This window comes from Trachypithecus francoisi, unplaced genomic scaffold (assembly GCF_009764315.1).
Source record: "Trachypithecus francoisi isolate TF-2019V2 unplaced genomic scaffold, Tfra_2.0 Lachesis_group12, whole genome shotgun sequence".
Classification (NCBI taxonomy): Eukaryota; Metazoa; Chordata; class Mammalia; order Primates; family Cercopithecidae; genus Trachypithecus; species Trachypithecus francoisi.
This window is the reverse complement of record NW_022681457.1, coordinates 116044058-116063723: the sequence shown is the minus strand read 5'-3', so window position 1 is coordinate 116063723 and position 19666 is coordinate 116044058. Positions and strand designations below refer to the sequence as shown.

General features: G+C 41.0%; 1 protein-coding gene and 1 long non-coding RNA gene across 8 annotated transcripts in view; one reads left to right on the top strand and one right to left on the bottom strand.

Annotated features, from left to right (window-relative positions):
- Positions 1 to 19666, bottom strand: part of RERE (arginine-glutamic acid dipeptide repeats) — a 476263-nt gene that overhangs the window by 175241 nt on the left and 281356 nt on the right. The window contains exon 1 of one of the 6 annotated variants that reach the window (XM_033228497.1): positions 2384 to 2655. The exons of the other annotated variants lie outside the window; for them this stretch is intronic. Within the exon in view, the coding sequence (XP_033084388.1) occupies positions 2384 to 2409 (26 nt within the window). The 5' untranslated portion in view covers positions 2410 to 2655. Of the gene's footprint in view, positions 1 to 2383; positions 2656 to 19666 lie in introns of those variants that run through there. 6 annotated transcript variants of the gene reach the window in all.
- On the top strand, positions 1987 to 10267 carry LOC117093372. Of its 2 annotated transcripts, none has more exons than XR_004441117.1 (3): positions 1987 to 2107; positions 8359 to 8454; positions 9913 to 10267. It is a non-coding gene; the product is annotated as an uncharacterized LOC117093372 (long non-coding RNA). The 2 variants fall into 2 exon arrangements; XR_004441116.1 differs by lacking the exon at positions 1987 to 2107 and adding an exon at positions 3708 to 3882.

Here is a 19666-nt window from a genome sequence, read left to right as displayed (position 1 = left end):
TATTCTTTTTGAAACAACTTCTTGCTATATTCCCAACATTTCCTAATACTCTCAAGTGCAACAGAAGCGGAACCATAAGCCAAAATGAAACAAACTAGCATCTTTTCCATGTTCAAGCTGCACAGACCAAAGACTTCATCAACCACTAGAGTAACTTTCCACGTGCTGTTCCCTCACCTCCTCCACCAGACAAGCACAGAAGCCCTAAAGCAAGCCTTTAGCATTCCAAAAAATATTTTTCCCAGACAGAATAATATAAAAGAAATACATACTACACAAGAAGTAACTCTAATGAGTTACGTTATTGGATTTGAAACATAGACAAATTCGACTCTTAACAACAGAATATCCACAGATCACAGTAACCACAAGTCTTCACCATCAAATACGGTGGCATCCAAGTTCCATAAACGCAGATTTATACTAGGCCCACACAGGCCAGTCACACCAGTAGCAGGAACCTGATCCAGAGCTGATTCGGCTGGGAGCACAGCTTCCTGTTCATATTTTTATCTGTTAACTGTAAAAAAAGTTTCAGAAGAGGTAAAGATCTAGAACAGAAAGGCAATAGTCTCCCAAGTCAAACAATGAGTTTGTTCCTTGAGCCTGAAATGTGAGTCCTGCCCAGATCCCACATGTGCATGACAGAAAGTGGTGCAGGGTCCAGTTCCTCTCGTCTATCGAAGGGATACTTTTATTAAAAGAAAAAAGGAAGAAGGAAGAGCAATGGTGCTTTTAAACAGAGTAAAATAAGGCAAGTTCCAGAAGCAACACTATATGGTATGGGGAAAAGTGGGTACCTCCCCAAAACTCCCCAGTGCAATGCCCAAATAAATATAGTCACAATGGGAAGAAAACCCTCACATGGATGAAAACACTGATCACAAAAATAATAAATGCACACCCTAAATTATCCTCCGACAATTCATCTCCTTAGTTGCAATCCCAAAATTGAACCTGTAAGAAAACAAATTATACTTCAGTAATATTTTCAGTGACTAGAATTCACGAACACTAGCCTTCCTAAAAACTTCCCACTAAAATCAAGGGCCTCCCTGGAAAGAGTTGACCATGCAATGCTCCAAATTCATCCTATACAACTTAAGAGCTTACACAAGGAATTTCTCCTTGTATTCATGCATAGTGAATTTCTTCTCCTTCCTATGAGGATTTTTCAGCTGTACATTCTTCTATATTGTATGCTTTCTTCAATCCTCACGAATGCACAAAATTTAGGTGGCATTCAAATTTTTTCTAACCTTTATCAGAAGAAAAAGGAGTGGAAACAAAAAGGAGAAAATAATATAATTTTAAAACTTCATTTAATATCTGCTTGGGTAAGAATTCAATTTGTCCTAAATCTTATTCTGACTAGCTCCCTAAATAAACCATGGTGAAAGCCATCTATGTGAACTCGCTCTGCAACAGGACACCCAAAAGCACAATTTCCCCCCTGGGTAGAAGAAACTGGTGTCTGGCTATCAGGCAGTGGGTATGAAATGTGGCCTTGTCAATGACTGCCTTCTCAGCACCAACTACTCTTTTTACTCCATTTAAGAGAACAGAATTCCAAGTCACATGACAACATATGCATATGCAAAAAACGCTATCTGATTCTAAAACAGATACAAAAATAAACAAAACACCTAAACTTCAATTTCTAATATAAATGTCAATGCATACATTTTTTAATTGCCAAAGAATTTTCCATAAGCTCTAAAAGGAAGATGAGTCTGCTTCCTTTTGAAGGCAAGAGACAAAGTAAAAACTGATACGACATAACCTTTCATTTTTTAAAAATCCATTTTAAGGTGATATTGTTGCAATCATAATTCACAACTGTTCCCTGCATATGTCAGACTTCAGAAAAAGATCAGAAAAATTATAATTTGCTCTGGCAAACAGACTCTCAATCAAAACAAGGTTCCACCCACCTTCAAAGCAACCAATAGCTGCCCACCTACCATCCTTCCTAAAACATCCAAACAGAGCTGCTCTCGGGCCCAGGCATTCCATACTAGCCACAAGGCAAGGGGGCGGCCTGCAGGCTTGCTCTGCAGGTCTTGAAGGCAAACAAGCTTGGCAACACACACCCAGCACGACTGAGGTTAGCCGAAGAGGTAAGGGAAAGGGAAAGAGGACAGGGACAGAGGGGCCCACAAAGCTTCACATTCTGCGTCTGCTGACTGCCTCTCTGGTAGTCCCCATTCTTAGTTCTGATTTTACGCTTCACAATACCACCTACATAGCCAGCCAGGGCTGAATTAAAGGCTCTCAGGAACATGCACTATGAATGATGCAATGATTCATAAACACCTTCAGAAGTGAGAAAGAGCAGCAAAACCCATCACTGTTTCGGTGAGGCCAGGGGAAGATAGCCTACCTGCAGGGGCTGAATGGATCATCCATGACTAACACGGGCTCTGGTGAGTCTAGCTGGATTCCTGAACCTCTACTTTCTGCTAAAACTCTGCCCTTTTCTACTCTAACAACTCAAAATGGAGGCACATGCAGTCTCAGAGACCTCATAGAGCTTTCACTGAGCTTGTGCTATGACCTAAGCCTTCACGCAGAACGCAGAAACTTCCCCTCACACTGACAGGACTGAGCATGTGCTATGACCCTCCCTCATCCACACACTGTCTCTCCACCACGCAATCAATCTCAACCCTGCTGTTTCCGTAAATAAAGCCCAGCCAACAGACTCTGCAGCTTCTCCCTGCACACCAAGCTAGTGTGCAGGGAAGTGGGGCCTTAGAAAGGGGATCCAAGACAGCCAACAGCAGGGAACTGAGCAAGCCCAGCCATGCAGAGGCTTCAGTTAAATGCCCTGCTCTGTCAGGAACTCAGCAAGAAATGCTCTCTGCTCTGTCAAGACAATAGCAAATTTTTCCTTTTTTTAAAAAAGATAAATGCTGATTTTAAAAAGCAAGATCATCAAGAAATAGAATCAAAAGACACAGATACGAATGACTACACACAAGATCAACTAACAGAAATACTGCAACACATTTTAAAACACAGTAGTAGCTACTTAAGAAAAGCAACTTCACAAATTTCTCTTTGAAACTCTAAACATTTTGAAAAAGACCAATCAGGGTAAAGCTATGGAGTGCTTGGCCTTGTCACACAGGTGCAGACACAGTGTAGATGTTATTGTGGGCAGGGTAGCTAAAGAAAGCTGCATTTTCTGCAAACAGCTTAATCTTCCTTAGATAAGAAACTAAAAATAATAAATAAAACATTCCCCAAATAATAAATTAAAACATTTCCTAAAGTAATACTAGCCCAATCAAGTCTAGCTTGAAGAATGTAATTCTAACAATTAGAAAGGCAGGAAGGTTTCAAGATTCAACATCATGCCACAAACACACGAGCATCCAAAAAGCTCATTTGAGGTCCTGATTCAAAATAGTAAGGCAGATTCATAAAAGAAAACCTAGCTTTGGATGTGCAGGCTTAGTTTCCACTTGCAAACTAAGAGGTGATTCTACAGATTATTAATCAGTTACAAAAAGAAAAAGAAACGGAAGACGATGAACCTCACCAAAATTATAAAGGACAAGATAGGGAAGGAAAGGGCAGTGTGAATTCTGTTTCCCAGAAATGCAATGGAATGTCAGGAAATTAAAGCCTGTTGAAAAGAACACACAGTGTCCTCAAGATTCCTACAGTAAATGCAGAATCAATTCCATTTCCACAGCACTCCTGTTTATGCTACGAAATAAACTAAATTCTGAAACTATGATTCAATAAACTCTTATCCTGCCGATAACGTAATTTACAAAATACAAGAAATGCCAAGTACACTTAAATACGTTTTCCTTTGACCTAACACGTGAAACAAGTATCTACAGGCTGGAAGAACATTTTCTCTTATTGGTATGTGAGACAACATATTCCCAAAACTGCTGTTTCTACAGTCTAGAGAAAAATACTTTCTAAATACAAAAGCAATGGAATTAGAACCTAGTGGCCAAATAATATGAATATGAGCAGCAAAGAATATCCTCCCAAAAGTCTATATTAAAAAAAAAAACTACCTAACCCTTTCTTTTTTTTTTTTTGAGACGGAGTCTCGCTGTGTTGCCCGGGCTGGAGTGCAGTGGCCGAATCTCAGCTCACTGCAAGCTCCGCCTCCCGGGTTTACGCCATTCTCCTGCCTCAGCCTCCCGAGTAGCTGGGACTACAGGCGCCCGCCACCTCGCCCGGCTAGCTGTTTGTATTTTTTAGTAGAGACGGGGTTTCACGTGTTAGCCAGGATGGTCTCGAACTCCTGACCTCGAGATCCGCCCGTCTCGGCTTCCCAAAGTGCTGGGATTACAGGCTTGAGCCACCGCGCCCGGCCACCTAACCCTTTCATATGGAAATGTTTACTTGAAGAAATCAACACAAAATAATATGTAATAAATTCATCAGTCTCTGAAAATCCATGAAACTATTACATAGAGCACCGTATAAAAACAGTTATTGTAACAGCAAGTTAAGAAATGTGGATTCTGATTTTGGTCTCATTAGACGCCCTGAGTTACCAAAATCCAATGGCCTTCTCCTGTAATAATGGATTCCAATGGTGGCGCCAGCCTTTGTGGACATCCTCTTCATTGTCTTTCCTGGCGCTGGCATCTCACATGCCATGCCACCAAGACAGACAGACAGCCCTTTCTCTTGTCACCTCTCAGGGGCAGCATACCCCAGTGGTCACACCCCAGATCTCTCCTTCACGCTTTCTCTCGTGGAAAAGTCACCCACACTACCACCACGCCAGCCAGCTCCACTCTGAAGACACTTCCTTCCTGGCAGCAGCTCGGAAATGCAGGAGCTCCCGGACTTCTCTCACTGTGCCTCTCTGGGGAACTGCACGTCTCTTATTAGATTATAAGTACTTCAGGGACAAGGACACTACCTAAATCATCTTTATTGGAACCACCCAACTCTCCTATTTTGTACCTCAAAAAATTCTATCTGAAGCACTGGAAAGGGCACAGTATCACTCATATAGTATGGCTGGCCAAAATTACATAGCCTAGATCTAATTGTGGGGAAACGTCAGACAAACTCAAACTGAAGAACATTTGACAAAACTGGCTTCTAACTCTTCAAAAAGGTTCATGTCATAAAAAACCTTTAAAAAAGGTGAGGAAACACGTCATGAAAACAAAGAGAGACAAGGGATATTAAAGAGACACAATTAAATGAGGCTCATGATCAAGAGGAAAATTACTATGAAGGCCCTTGTTGAAAAACCTGGCAAAATCTGCATATGAACTATATTGGACTATATCATATTGTATTAATGTTACCTTTTCTGATTTTGATAATCATACCATAGTTATATAAGATAATTTTTTTGTTCTTGGGAACACACACTAAAGTATTCAGGGGAAAGAGGTGTGATATCTGTATTTCATTCCTAAATTGTTCAGGAAAGGAAAACACAGGTTGAGTATTCCTAATCCCAAAATCCCAAATCAAAAATGTTCCAAAATATGAAACTTTCTGAGCACCAACATGATGCTCAAAGGAAATACTGGAATGTTTTAGATTTTTGGATTAGGATACAGAATAATGCAAATATTCTAAAATCCCCTCTCCCCACCAAAACATGAAATCCAAAACACTTCTAATCCCAAGCATTTCATGTAAGGGATAGATTCAATCTGTACCACAGAGAGAGTCATAATGCAAAGATGGTAAACACAGAGAGTAATACAGCAAAAAACAGAGATAGAGGTTATCTGACAAGCTGTATATGTCTAATAATTTTGTGCATGAAACAAGGTTTTGATTGTGATCTGTCACAAGAAGACAGGAGTGGAATATTCCACTTGTGGTATCATGTCGGTGCTCAAAGCATTTTGGATTTTGGAGCATTTTAGATTTCGAATTTTCAGGTTAGAGATGCTCAATCTATAATAAAGTAAATCTATAATAAAGTTTAAAAGGTAATAAAATAAAATTAATAATCATAAAGCAAATATGGCAGGCCGGGCTCGGTAGCGCACGCCTGTAATCCCAGCACTTTGGGAAGGCGAGGCGGGCGGATCACAAGGTCAGGAGATCGAGACCATCCTGGCTAACACGGTGAAACCCCGTCTCTACTAAAAATACAAAAAATTAGCCGGGCGCGGTGGCAGGCGCCTGTAGTCCAGGTACTCAGGAGGCTGAGGCAGGAGAATGGCGTGAACCTGGGAGGCGGAACTTTCAGTGAGCCGAGATTGTGCCACTGCACTCCAGCCTGGGGCACAGAGCAAGACTCCGTCTCCAAAAAAAAAAAAAAAAAAAAAGGCAAATATGGCAAAATACTAACAACTGGTGAATTGAGTAAAAGATATATGGAGGTTCTTTCTCGTCCTAGTCTCATAACTCCTTTTTGAATTATGAATGTAAAATTCCAAACAGAAAAATTTTAAATACATTAAACAAACAAAAAATACCTCCACCAGCCTCCCCAACCATTTTTTTTTTTTTTTTTAAGACGGAGTCTCACTCTGTCACCCACGCTAGAGTGCAGTGGTGCGATCTCAGTTCACTGCAAGCTCCACCTCCTGAGTTCACACCATTCTCCTGCCTCAGCCTCCTGAGTAGCTGGGACTACAGGCGCCCACCACCACGCCCGGCTCATTTTTTTTGTAATTTTTTTTAGTTGAGATAGGGTTTCACCGTGTTCACCAGGATGGTCTCAATCTCCTGATCTCGTGATCCGCCCTCCTTGGCCTCCCAAAGTGCTGGGATTACAAGTGTGAGCCACTGTGGCTGGCCACAACCATTAGTTCTCATGGCATCTGGAAAGCTGACAGGAGGGGCAATGAATGACCTGCCTCTCTGCCTGAGGTCACGGTGCTCTCACCCACAAACAGAAGTCAATTAACACCCAGCTCCAAACTTACTCCAATGTCAAGAATATAGGATCAGTACTCCTCCCCATCCTAGTCAGAGAATCTCAAGGAGTCGTGAAACCAAGTAGTTCCATAATTAGGTTAGCCACTAGGTTACATTCAACCACAAATTCCAATTTTAGAAATGGGCCTCTGTTTCCATGGAGCAAGCCCTGCTTCATACCGAGTTCACCCTGGTACCCTACTCAGTGCTTAAGGGCATCCCAGACAGGGGCCTTGTTTCTCTCCTAGTTCTTTTTACAGGCTACCTGCATACTGATGCTAAGTACTCACCTGGACCTCACTCCTGCCACCACATTTTCCAGCCCATCAACTGCCAGCCTGCAGGGATGTACACACCATCTGCACCCTGGCGCCCTCATATTTCCATCTGTTGCCAACTGCCAAGGCCTCCCCAGAAGTCCTGTGATCCCCATGTACATCTATAATCTCTGGATCCTAGACATCCTTCTCTCCTTCTATTAATCCCACATGAACAAGAGGTGAAGGATTAGCACTTCTGAATAGATTAAATGAGAGCCGAGTGGGAGAGAAGAATACACAATTCAAATCAATTTTTTCTCAAATTTAAAAAAAAACACTTTGTCCACTATAACACTTAATTTGTAGTGAGAAGATTATGTATGCCTATCAAAGGTAAGTAAAAGCTGTAACATGAAAATTGCCTAAGTTTTATCTTAAAGAATTTCCTACTTCCCAGAAATCAAAAATGTCTACAATGTTGTATTCATTAATAAGAAATTTTAAAGCCAAAATGGTGGGGGTGGGGAAAGCAACACTCAGGAAATTCTAGAGAAAAAGACATGGAAGAGAGATTCTAATTAGTACTGACTTCACATCAAGAGAGAAGTGTTCAGAAGCAGTTTCTTTAAATTTCATTTACTAATTGCCCCTAAAATCTAGACACGGAACTGAGATACACACACATACACACACACACACACACACAACACACACACACACGTAAATATATATATATATATATATCTCTATCCAGGAAGCTTACTGATTTACCTATTAGCTTTGACAATTTGGATGGGCCCGGGGACTCACAAATATAATTCCAGCATTTTGGGAGGCCAAGGCGGGTGGGTGACCTGAGGTTAGGAGTTTGAGACCAGCCTGGCCAACAGAGTGAAATCCAGCTTTTACTAAAAATACAAAAATAAGCCAGGCATGGTGGCGTGCACCTGTAGTCCTAGCTACTCAGTAGGCTGAAGTGGGAGCATCATTTGAGCCTGGGAGGCAAAGGCTGTAGTGAGGCGAGATTGCACCACTGCACTCTAGCCTGGGTAACAGAGCAAGGCTCCATCTGAAATAAAAGAAAAGAAAAACCAACACCAACAACAAAAATCAATTTGTTCACAAGTTTTCTGAGATTTCCTATGGTGAAAATTACATCTTATTAATAAATGTTAATTTTTTTCATTTCCAACCCTCACATATTTTCTTCTTCAAGTCTTAATGAGTATCAAAATCCTGCCATTGTTTCTGGTTTCGAAGGAAAAAGTTCCCACACTCTGCCTCTAACTATGTTACTTGCTGTAGGTTTATGGTAAGTATTCTGTTAGATTAAGGAAATTCATTCTATAATTAATTTTCTGTTCTGAGAGCTCCCCCCTTGCCATTATTAAAGAACATTGAATTTTATAAAGTGCTTCTTCCACATTAAGATAACTGCATGGGTACAAAAAAACAGAATGAATGAATAACGTCTAGTATTTGATAGTGCAACATGTTGACCAGTCAACAATAACCTAACTGAACATTTATTTAAAGTAACTAAAATAGTGTAATTGGATTGTTTTTAACAGAAAGGATAAACGCTTGAGGGGGTGGACACCCCATTTTACCATGATGTGTCTATAATGCATTGCATGCCTGTATCAAAACATCTCATATACCACATACATACACCTACTATGTATTCACAAAAATTAAAAATTAAGAAAAAGATGAGCCGGGCGTGGTGCCTCACGCCTGTAATCCCAGCACTTTGAGAGGCCGAGGTGGGCGGATCACCAGAGGTCGGGAGTTTGAGACCAGCCTGACCAACATGGAGACACCCCTGTCTCTACTAAAAATACAAAAAAATTAGCCGGGCATGGTAGCCCATGCTTGTGATTCCAGCTACTCGGGAGGCTGAGGCAGGAGAACAGCTGGAACCCAGGAGGTGAAGGTTGCGGTGAGCTGATATCAAGCCATTGCACCCAGGCAACAAAAGCTTAACTCTGTCTCCAAAAAAAAAGAAAAAGATGATTGCCTACGTTTTCTTCGTCCATGTGCTGAAGAGGTAAAACATGCTAACAGATAAGTTATGATTAAGCCCTTCTTATATTCTATAAACTTGGACGTGCGTATTTACCTTGCTAGACTCCGTCTGTCAATATTTCACTTAAACATTTTATATTCATGTTCATAAGATGGAACCTATAAATTTTATTTTATTTTTTACCTGGTTTTAGTATAAAGGTTTTATCAGCTTCATAAAATGGCTCAGGGTACCCATACCAACTTTCTCTGTTCTCTGGAACACTGGTAGAACTCACCTGTAAAGCATGTGTCTGATTTCTTTTTCGTTTTCTCTTTCTCTTCTTTTGTGGGGGTTGGGGGAGCAGGGAGACAGAGTTTTGCTCGTTACCTAGACTGGAGTGCAATGGCACAATCTCGGCTCACTGCAACCTCTGCCTGCTGGGTTCAAGCATGCTCCTGCCTCAGCCTCCTGAGTAGCTGGGGTTACAGGCATACACCACCACACCTGGCTAATTTTTTGTATTTTTAGTAGAGATGGGGTTTCTCATGTTGGCCAGGCTGCTCTCGAACTGCTGACCTCAGGTGATCCACCTGCCTTGGCCTCCCAAAGTGGTGGGATTACAGGCGTGAGCCACCAAGCCCGACCTGATTTATTTTTCTTTTTGGTCCGAGATAAAAAAATATTATCCTATGCAAATTATAAAAACTACCTTTAAAGGGAGAAGGTATGTAGTTTTTACCCATTTCCTCTTTTTCCCAGGCTGAAATATGGATGTAATGGCCACCACTACATTGCCACCTTGAAACAAGAGAACAGCTGCAGCCAAGGTAGTAGAGGGTGGACCCCTGATGACTGTGAGGTCCTAGTCTAGGAGTGCTTCCTTTCGAACTCTGCTTACATGAGAGAGAAATAAAAGTGATATTTTATTTAAGCCTTTTACACGGTCTATTTCTGAAGTTTCCAGTATTGGAAGTTCTTGGGTGTAGATCTAGCTGTTTGCCTCATCTGACCACAGTTAATGGCACATGGTTTCTTACGGTATTTCTGATGGTGAGCTCAGCATTCAAGGATATTTTATCTGTGGGGATCCTACAGGATCTTGGATGAGGGTGTGACCCACCAAAAAATTTTTACATATGCTTCTGCCAGGTATCTTGAGGGGTCTACTGGCATGAGACCACTTTTTCTCTTTTTTTCTTTTGAGACAGAGTCTGGCTCTGTCCCCCAGGCTGGAGTGCAGTGGCGCGATCTCGGATCACTGCAACCTCCACTCCCAGGTTCATGCCATTCTCCTGCCTCAGCCTCCCGAGTAGCTGGGACTACAGGCACCTGCCACCACACCCGGCTAATTTTTTTTTTTTTTGTATTTTTTAGTAGAGATGGGGTTTCATCGTGTTAGCCAGGATGGTCTCAATCTCCTGACCTCGTGATCTGCCCGCCTCGGCCTCCTGAAGTGCTGGGATTACAGGCGTGAGCCACCGTGCCCGGCCGAGACCACTTTTTATACATACTGTCTTCTTATCCTAGAATTCTCGTATTTTAGAGGGCCCAGAATCCCAACCCTAAACAGATGGGTTTCCCTGTTACTCCCTTCTAGGTTGGAAAATGTTAACGAACTCAATCCAACCTCACCATGAGCTATGGAAAGATCAGCTTACTTTACTGCTTTAGTTTTCAGTTTCTCTTAATTCTCCGGAGCTCAGTTCTGCAGTTATGTGTTATTCCAGTGTTCCAGATAACATTCCTAGATGCTGTCTGACAAAGGGTTTTTGAAATGATCAAAGGGTTTTTGAAATGATCAAATCAAATGACCAAATGAAAAATAGACTTTTGTCCTGTTTTATTAAAGTTCTCTTAACTTCAGTAGGCTGTGTTTTCCAAACATACATGTACTCTCAACTGTCTCCAATATTTGCCATCTCAGGCAAATGTTTTTGAGAATTCAAATGTGATGGCAGACAAAAGCAAACAGGAAAAAGATTGTATCCAGCTCTAGCTGCTCATCCTCAAAAGCTACACAAAGACCACTAGCTGTGGTGAGTGGAAAAGGGAACTGTTACTCAAATGAACGTAAATTTTAGAATGTCTCAAATTCAAATTAGTTGAAACACAGGTGTTTTAGATTGTTAACTTTTCCGCTTAAGCATAAAGATTTACGTTGAGAAAAAAAAACGGTCCCAATGTTACAGAGCAGAGTTAAGTGACAGAAAATTAAGAAATAAAGACATTAAAGATAATGAAATAAGGTTTCTTAATGTTAAAGGAGACTGTTACAAATAAGGAAAAGGGAATAAAGTAGCAGAAATTCTGTAGTACTGGACTGAACTTGGAGAATTTCATAAGAACTTAGGAATATACACACAAATACAGAACTATAGGTGCAAATGTGTGCATTATCTACACGATATATGCAAACACACGCACTCCCTAGCTCTGTTTCTCAGAAGGCCAGAGAGCAACAACACAAAGTAATGAGTACACTTAGCACCAAATCTAGGTTTTAAAGCATCATTCTCCAAATGCTGGGACAATCTGACTTCAAAATGAGTAACAACAGTAGCAGGTTATAAACAATTAAATAAAATAGGAGGCCATTAGTCCACTAAATAAATAAATCAAAAGTTTGATGAAGATGAGATCTGCACATTCACAAAGCAACCTCCCACAAAATGGTTATTAATTACAAAGGGAAAAAGAGACACTGTACAATGGCAAAACCTGGCAGACACCAGGTTCAGCAACTGATCGAAGTGAACATTACCAGCAACCGGACAAATAAGAATTGTATACTGACAGGATCCAGAAAAAAAGAACACCCAATTTCTGTGATACATGATCTCAATCTAATAATAAGGAAACACCATAAATGCAAACTGAGGGACAGCTGGGCACAGTGGCATACACCAGTAGTCCAGCTACTAGGGAGGCTGAGGTAGGAGGATCACTTGAGCCTGGGAGGATCACTGAGGGGAGAGGATCACTTAATCTAGGCTGCAGTGCACTTAAACTGTACCTGCGAACAGCCACCTCACTGTAGCCTGGGCAATATAAGGAGACTCCATTGCTATTTAAAAACAACAACAACAACAAAAAACATTAATGCAAACTGAGGGACAGAATACAAATTGGCCTATTCTCTTCCAAGGTCATGAAGCCAAGAAGCAACTGACAAACTGTTCCAGATTTAAGGAGACTAAACAAACATGACAACTAAATCCATAATGCCAAACAGGAGCCTTTTGTTATAGGTTTTCATTGGGAACACTGGCAAAATGTGAATGGGGTCTGAGAAAACCACAGTAATAATATTTTCATTGTTAATTTCCTGATTTTGAGGGCTGTATTGTGGTTAGGTAAGAAAATGCCCGCGTTTGTAGGAAATACACAAAATATTGGAGTGTGAAAGAGCTTCAGGGAGACAACCTACTTTTTTTTTTTTTTTTTGAGATGGAGTCTCGCTCAGTCGCCCAGGCTGGAGTGCGGTGGCGCGATCTCGGCTCACTGCAAGCTCCGCCTTCCGGGTTCAGGCCATTCTCCTGCCTCAGCCACCCAAGTAGGTGGGACTAGAGGCGCCCGCCACCACACCCGGCTAATTTTTTGCATTTTTTTTTTTTTTAAGTAGAGACGGGGTTTCAACGTGTTAGCCAGGATGGTCTTGATCTCCTGACCTCGTGATCCGCCCGCCTTGGCCTCCTAAAGTGCTGGGATTACATGCGTGAGCCACCGCGCCCGGCCGACAACATACTTTCAAATGATTCAGTTAATAAAGGTCTTCTACTCTACTTGCAAGGAACTATTCTGTTTTAAAACAAAATAAAATGCACACAGTATTCTAACTACTGCACTAACTTTTTTTTTTTTTTTTTTTTTTGAGACGGAGTCTCACTCTGTCGCCCAGGCTGGAGTGCCGTGGCGCAATCTCCGATGACTGCAAGCTCAGCCTCCCGGGTTCATGCCATTCTCCTGCCTCAGCCTCCCCAGTAGCTGGTACTACAGGCACCTGCCACCATGCCCGGCTAATTTTTTTTTGTATTTTTAGTAGAGACGGGGTTTCACCATGTTCGCCAGGATGGTCTCGATCTCCTGACCTCGTGATCCACCCGCCTCGGACTCCCAAAATGCTGGGATTACAGGCGCGAGCCACCGCGCCCGGCCTGCACTAACTCTTAACTCTTGCTATTATTAACATTATTGTGGTTGTCAGTCTAGGAGACACAGTATAGTCCCTGCAAACGCCTGCAGTTTATGACTGCTCCTGAACATAATCATATAACATATAAGCCTCAATACTGCTGCAAAACTACACCCTAGGAAGAAGAGGAGGAGAAGGGAGAAGAAGATGAGAAGACGTGGGAGAAAAGCAGATAGGCTGCAGAAGACTGTAGGTGATCATGAACATTCTCCCCAGATAAGATCGGAGATCAGATCTGAGCCCTCAACTTGTTTTCCCATTTACGGGCAAGAGAGGACTAGTATGCAAAACACAAAAGAATCAAGAATATAATTCGGTGTTTCTGCAGTACAGACCAAGCCTCTGATGAAATCGCTGATACTTTTATGAGACATTATTAGACAGTGAGAGATAGCATCCATACAAAATGCTCCATTTTAAATAATATGCCTTCTTCACTGTCCTTAAATGCACTTCAGGAGCCTAAAGAATGTTTCTTTTGGCAAGGGGAAATAAAAGAACAGCTGCCTGGGAAAATTCATGCTTAATTATCAGGAAGATAAAGCCATTTCTTCTCCAATGGCCATTATCATATCTTTTGTTCTTACCGAGACTCCATTCACCATTACTTCCTTTCCCTCCTAACTCACAGACAGGAAGGAAAGGAGATCTTTTCCCAGGAAGAAGGGTAGACAGCCAGAAGGGGTCCAGAGTATAGCATTAAAAAATAAGAGAGAAGGCACTGGCCCATGGTTCAACTGCTGGAAGTAGAGAGATGGGAAGACGGGGTAAAAAAAGCAACCAAAAATCTAGCAAAACTTAATTGCTATAGGGGATAGATTCGTTTGCTATAAAAAGTCCCAATCCATTTCTCAATAAAATAGCAAATCACCCAGATGGCTAACGGTATGATAGAACCATGACATCTTGAAAAGTAGTTTATGTTTTGCTTTTGGATTTAACGCTTTACAGGATTAAAACAAAACAAAATTTAGCCGGGCACGGTGGCTCATGCCAGTAATCCCAGTACTTTGGGAGGCTGAGGCAGGCAGATCATGATGTCAAGGGATCGAGACCATCCTGGCCAACATGGTGAAACCCCCCTCTCTACTAAAAATACAAAAATTAGCTGGGTGTGGTGGTGTATGCCTGTAGTATCGGCAAGGCGATAGAGCGAGACTCCATCTGAAAGAAAAAAAAACAAGGCCGGGCGCGGTGGCTCACGCCTATAATCCCAGCACTTTGGGAGGCTGAGGCGGGCAAATCACAGCATCAGGAGATCAAGACCATTCTGGCTAACACGGTGAAACGCCATCTCTACTAAAAAAAAAAAGTACAAAACATTAGCTGGGCATGGTGGCAGGCGCCTGTAGTCCCAGCTACTCGGGAGGCTGAGGCAGGAGAATGGCGTGAACCCGGGAGGCAGTGAGCTGAGATCGTGCCGCTGCACTCTAACCTGGGCGACAGAGCAAGCCTCCGTCTCAAAAAAAAAAAAAAAAAAATTGATATTTTTCAACCTTGTCTCTAAAAGAAAATTTATAATTACTTCTGCAATTCCCAAGAAGAAATGAAAAATCTGACAGTTTACAGAAGTTTTCTGCAGGGTAGCTTTCATCATCTGCATCTTACTGATGCAGAAACAGAGTCCAGAAAGTGCATGCTTTACCCATGGACACGAGGATGAAGTAGCAGCACAGGACTAGAACCCAGGTCACCCAGATCCAAGAGGAGAGATCTTACCAGATGGCTGGAAGGATCAAGCAGATTAAATGCCTAGAAAGTGTCAGACAAATGAAAAAAGCAACTAAGGACAGCAAAGAGAGGCATATAACCACATCCCTATGCTCATCTCTTTTTGCAAGCTAAGACCAATCTATTTTATATTTTAGTTTAACCACCAACACTGGTGTTTTAGCCAAATGCACCTAAGGCCTAACTGGCTTTATTTATGAAGACCTCTGAGCTGAAATTTATTGACTTTATTAAGTTTCTTGGCAGACTCTGGATCAGACCCTTCAAACAAACTGAGAACACAATGACATTATTTTGCAGAGTATGCTCACCACAGAAGTAAATCTGGGATGAATCTTGTTCACATGTGCAAAACTGAACGCTCCCTGAGTGTAGAAATGTCAAAAACAAACTCCAAAAGCAAAGCTCAATTACCTCAGGGTTCAAAGTCAGGCCAACATTAGATTTAAGGCTCTCTCATTTTTCACAGTCCTTTAGTAGTCTGTATTCTACTCGGGCAAAAAAATATGCCCCCCCAATTTTTGCTCAATTAAGTTTTGTTCCTGCTGGGTGCAGCGGCTCACACCTGTAATCCCAACACTTTGGGAAGCAGAGGAGGGAGGATCGCTGAAACCCAGGATTTAGAGACCCACCTGGGCAACATAGTGAGACCCCAACTAGACAAAAAATTTTAAAAGTGAGCCAGGGATGATGACGCGCATCTGCAGTCCCAGCTACTTGGGAGGATGAGGCAGGAGGATCACCTGAGCCAGGTAAGTTGAGGCTGTGGTGAACCCTGATCATGCCACTACACTCCAGCTGAGGCAATAGAGTGTGACCGTCTCAAAACAAACAAACAAAAAAATAAGTTTTGTTACTTAAATTTCATGGCTAGCAGTAATAGTCATAATCCCTTATCTAAAATCCTTAGGATGAGAGGTTTACCAGAATTCAGAATTTTTATTTTAGCACTACAGCAAATATATCACAGCATGTAACACCCCAGCAGTGTTCAAGTAATAATCCATTCCATCATATTAGTATTTTTAGAGTAAAACTTATACAAACTCACACAAAGTGAACTGAATTAAAAATATAAATAGCCTCCTATCAGTTCAGGTTAGGTTCAGCCATCAAATGCATTTTGGCAACAACCTTGGCATAAAATTTGTTAGATTTTCAGAACTTTCATATTTCAGAATTTAAGATAAAAGAGTATAGATCTATATTACTATAGATGCTTTATCAATATTAATAAGTATTCTAGATTAAAAAGAATGAAATATAAGTTTACACCTAATAATAACAAAGTAATTCCATGACAATTACCAAGAAATCCATTCTCCCCAAATGTTAAAGGCAATAAGCTCTAGAGTACAGAACAGCCCGTCTGTTTTCCACTATCACACATTATTAGTTCAGTAAGCAGTAATCCACCAGGAACAACAACAACAACAAAAAACAGATCCCTGACAAGACACAACATTCAGAAATATAATGACCAGGTTACAGAAAAAAATAAAATGAAGCTGTACACTGAAATTTAAAAAGGATCTATGCAAATAAATGTGAAAAAAATTCCAAACTTTCAGTGCTGATCAATATGGCTAATAAAGTATGGAAAATTACATAAATCAATGTATAACTACTATTGGAAAATTAGCTCTGAGAAATAAACAATTCCATCTTAAGGTTCACTTTCAACTGCTCACTTAAAGTTCCTGCATTATTTAAGGGGAGGACAACAGTCATGAAAGCCTGCAGTCATGGAATCACCATTCCTTAAATTTCCAGTGGACTTTCTTATATGCAGTATTTCACAGGACCATTACACAATCAGAAAAACTTTTGACATTTCCTTTCCACATTAACTTACATATTTACCTAAATAACTCAGGGCACTATGAGTCAGCATACAGTACACTATGTAGCCATGACTACTTACTAGTCCTACTCATTAAAACTGGGGGAAAACTATATAGGAAATCGGCTTATCACACAGCCTCCTCCCTCACAAACTTGAAACAAAGACAGAACGGAGATAAATTCTGCAAGGGTATGCACCCTGGGAATTCTAAGAATTGGGCTGTGCCTAGCCAGTTTTTCTATACTCTGTTAAATCAGAGGCATTTTTGGATCATTTGAGCCGCTGTGGGAACTATACCCCTAACCCCAAACTTCAGGGATATAAGGAAATGTTCAGGATAACACCAGCAAGCCAAGGCAGTAGGTTCCATTGGCTCCACTGCAGCAAATGTCTACGGCGGCCTTTACACTTCAACTGTGAGAAGTTTGAGATTTGCCTCAAAGTTTACTTATAAATGGGCACTTAAGTATTTGTTCAATTCAACTCATCCAACACTACTCAAGCACATAAAACACACAAAGCAGAAGGTGGACATAAGGGAACCAAGTGTAGACGAAAATCAGTGGTGACTAGAAAGGTCACTAAGAGAAGTGATTCAGGATGCAGATCTTGTAAGTGTGCTGCTATCATCATGTCTCTGTGTTCCTTATTGCATCCATATTTTAAAACAAACCCGATGGGATGTATTACCCTGAAAGACGGCCAGCAATACACAATGAAAAATAAGAGAAGAACTTGTGTGAGTGTCTGGCTTACAAAGGTAAGTTACACATTACTTTAATAAGCATTCGGCAAAACATGTGTAACTTACATTTGTAAAAAATAATTTTGGTTAGTTGTTACAAACCGGAGAGCTTAAAAGACAAAAGCTACTTCAGTTAATTAATATAATTTGTGCAATAGGAAAACTATCAAGTGATTAAATAAACATAGTATCACTAAAATAACATCCAATTCCTTTGTATCTAGAGAGAAATCCAGGTTCAAGCATTTTACAATTTACCTGGGCAACAGAAAGACATTAGAAGGAAGCCATAAATGTGTATGTAAAATAAACATTTCAAAATATAAAGGGCTTATGAAATATTACCACTGACCAGCTTCTTTATCATTGGAACATGGCATACTTTTGAAAAACACAAAACAAAACTCAAGCATCATAGTTTTCTTTTTCTTCTCGAGATGGAGGTCTTGCTCTGTTGCCCAGGCTGAAGTGCAGTGGCACAATCTTGGCTTACTGCAACCTCCGCCTCCAGGGTTCAAGCAATTCTCCTGCCTCAGCCTCCGGAGGAGCTGGGATTACAGGTGTGTGCCACCACGCCCAGCTAATTTTTGTATTTTTAGTAGAAATGGGGTTTCACCACGTTGGCCAGGCTGGTCTCGAACTCCTTACTTCATGATCCGCCCACCTCCACCTCCAAAGTGCTGGGATTACAGGCGTGAGCCACCCACAACCAGCCAAGCATCATAGTTTTCTAAAGGAGAAAAGGTACTCTTCAATGAGCATTATGTTACTATCCATACATCAAGTACCATCTAGAATCTAGCTTCTGATGCTGTCTAGAATCTAGCATCTAATATTGAGAGGAAGAGAGGGAGAGAGACAGACAGATACACTAACACAAGCCCCAAAAGAGCTGTGGGCAGCCTCATAAAACCACTAGAAAAAACACGTTCCCTTTTACCCGCTAGGTTGACTACCCAACAACATTCTAAGTTTTACATATGGTTTCTGAGAGTCCTCTAGAAAAATGTTCTCAATAAAATGATACCCATTTTGCCTTTATGCTTAATGTAGTTCTTTTGCTAACTTCTTTGAGACTAGTATCTTTTACTTATTTATTTATTTACTTATTTTATTTTATTTATTTATTTTTTTAAGACAGGGTCTCCCTCTGTCGCCCAGGCTGGAGTGCAGTGGTGCCAACACAGCTCACTACAGCCTTGACTTCCCAGGCTCAAGCAATCCTCCTGCCTCAGCTTCCTAAGTAGCTGGGACCACAGGTGCAGCCCACCACATCCAGTTAATTTTTACTTTATATTTTGTTGAGAGGAGAGGTCATTCCATACTGCCTAGCTAGGCTGGTCTCAAACTCCTGGGCTCAAGCGCTCAAGCAATCTTCCTACTGTGGCCTCCTAAGGTTCTAGGATTACAGGCATGAGCCACTGCGCCTGGCCATGGATGTTTTCTTTCTTTCTAAATCTTCACATGTATAAACATACCTTGGGTGTCCAGAGCATATATTACTTGATCACCTGCTAACATCTTGTTTTTAAATTCCTTAGTAAAATATGCATTCACATGATCAATACAGGGCAAGTATGAATACATACACTCATAAAAATTCTTTCATGTGCTACATTAAAGTAGCATCTATGACAGACATAAAAATTGTTGAATTACTTGACCCTACTGCTTCTCATTTAAAAAAAATAATTATTCAAACTGTTACACAGATCTTATCAAGATGTTTTGAGAACTAGATGTGTCTGACTTATACTAGCAGTCTTACTAAAGATATTTCAGTGAGCGCTCCTGGAGTTTTATTACCAAGAGTGAACAAAACAAATGAGTAACCAACAAACTTTCCAAAATTACCTAGTCTTTTTCAATATGGTTATTATGGAAGGCTTGACAGAATGTGAATGAGGGAAATAATCTACCAATTCTTAATAGTTAATCCAAAATACAGATCAACTAAAAGTGTATCTTTATCCCACCTTCTTTCAACCCAAATTTTCTC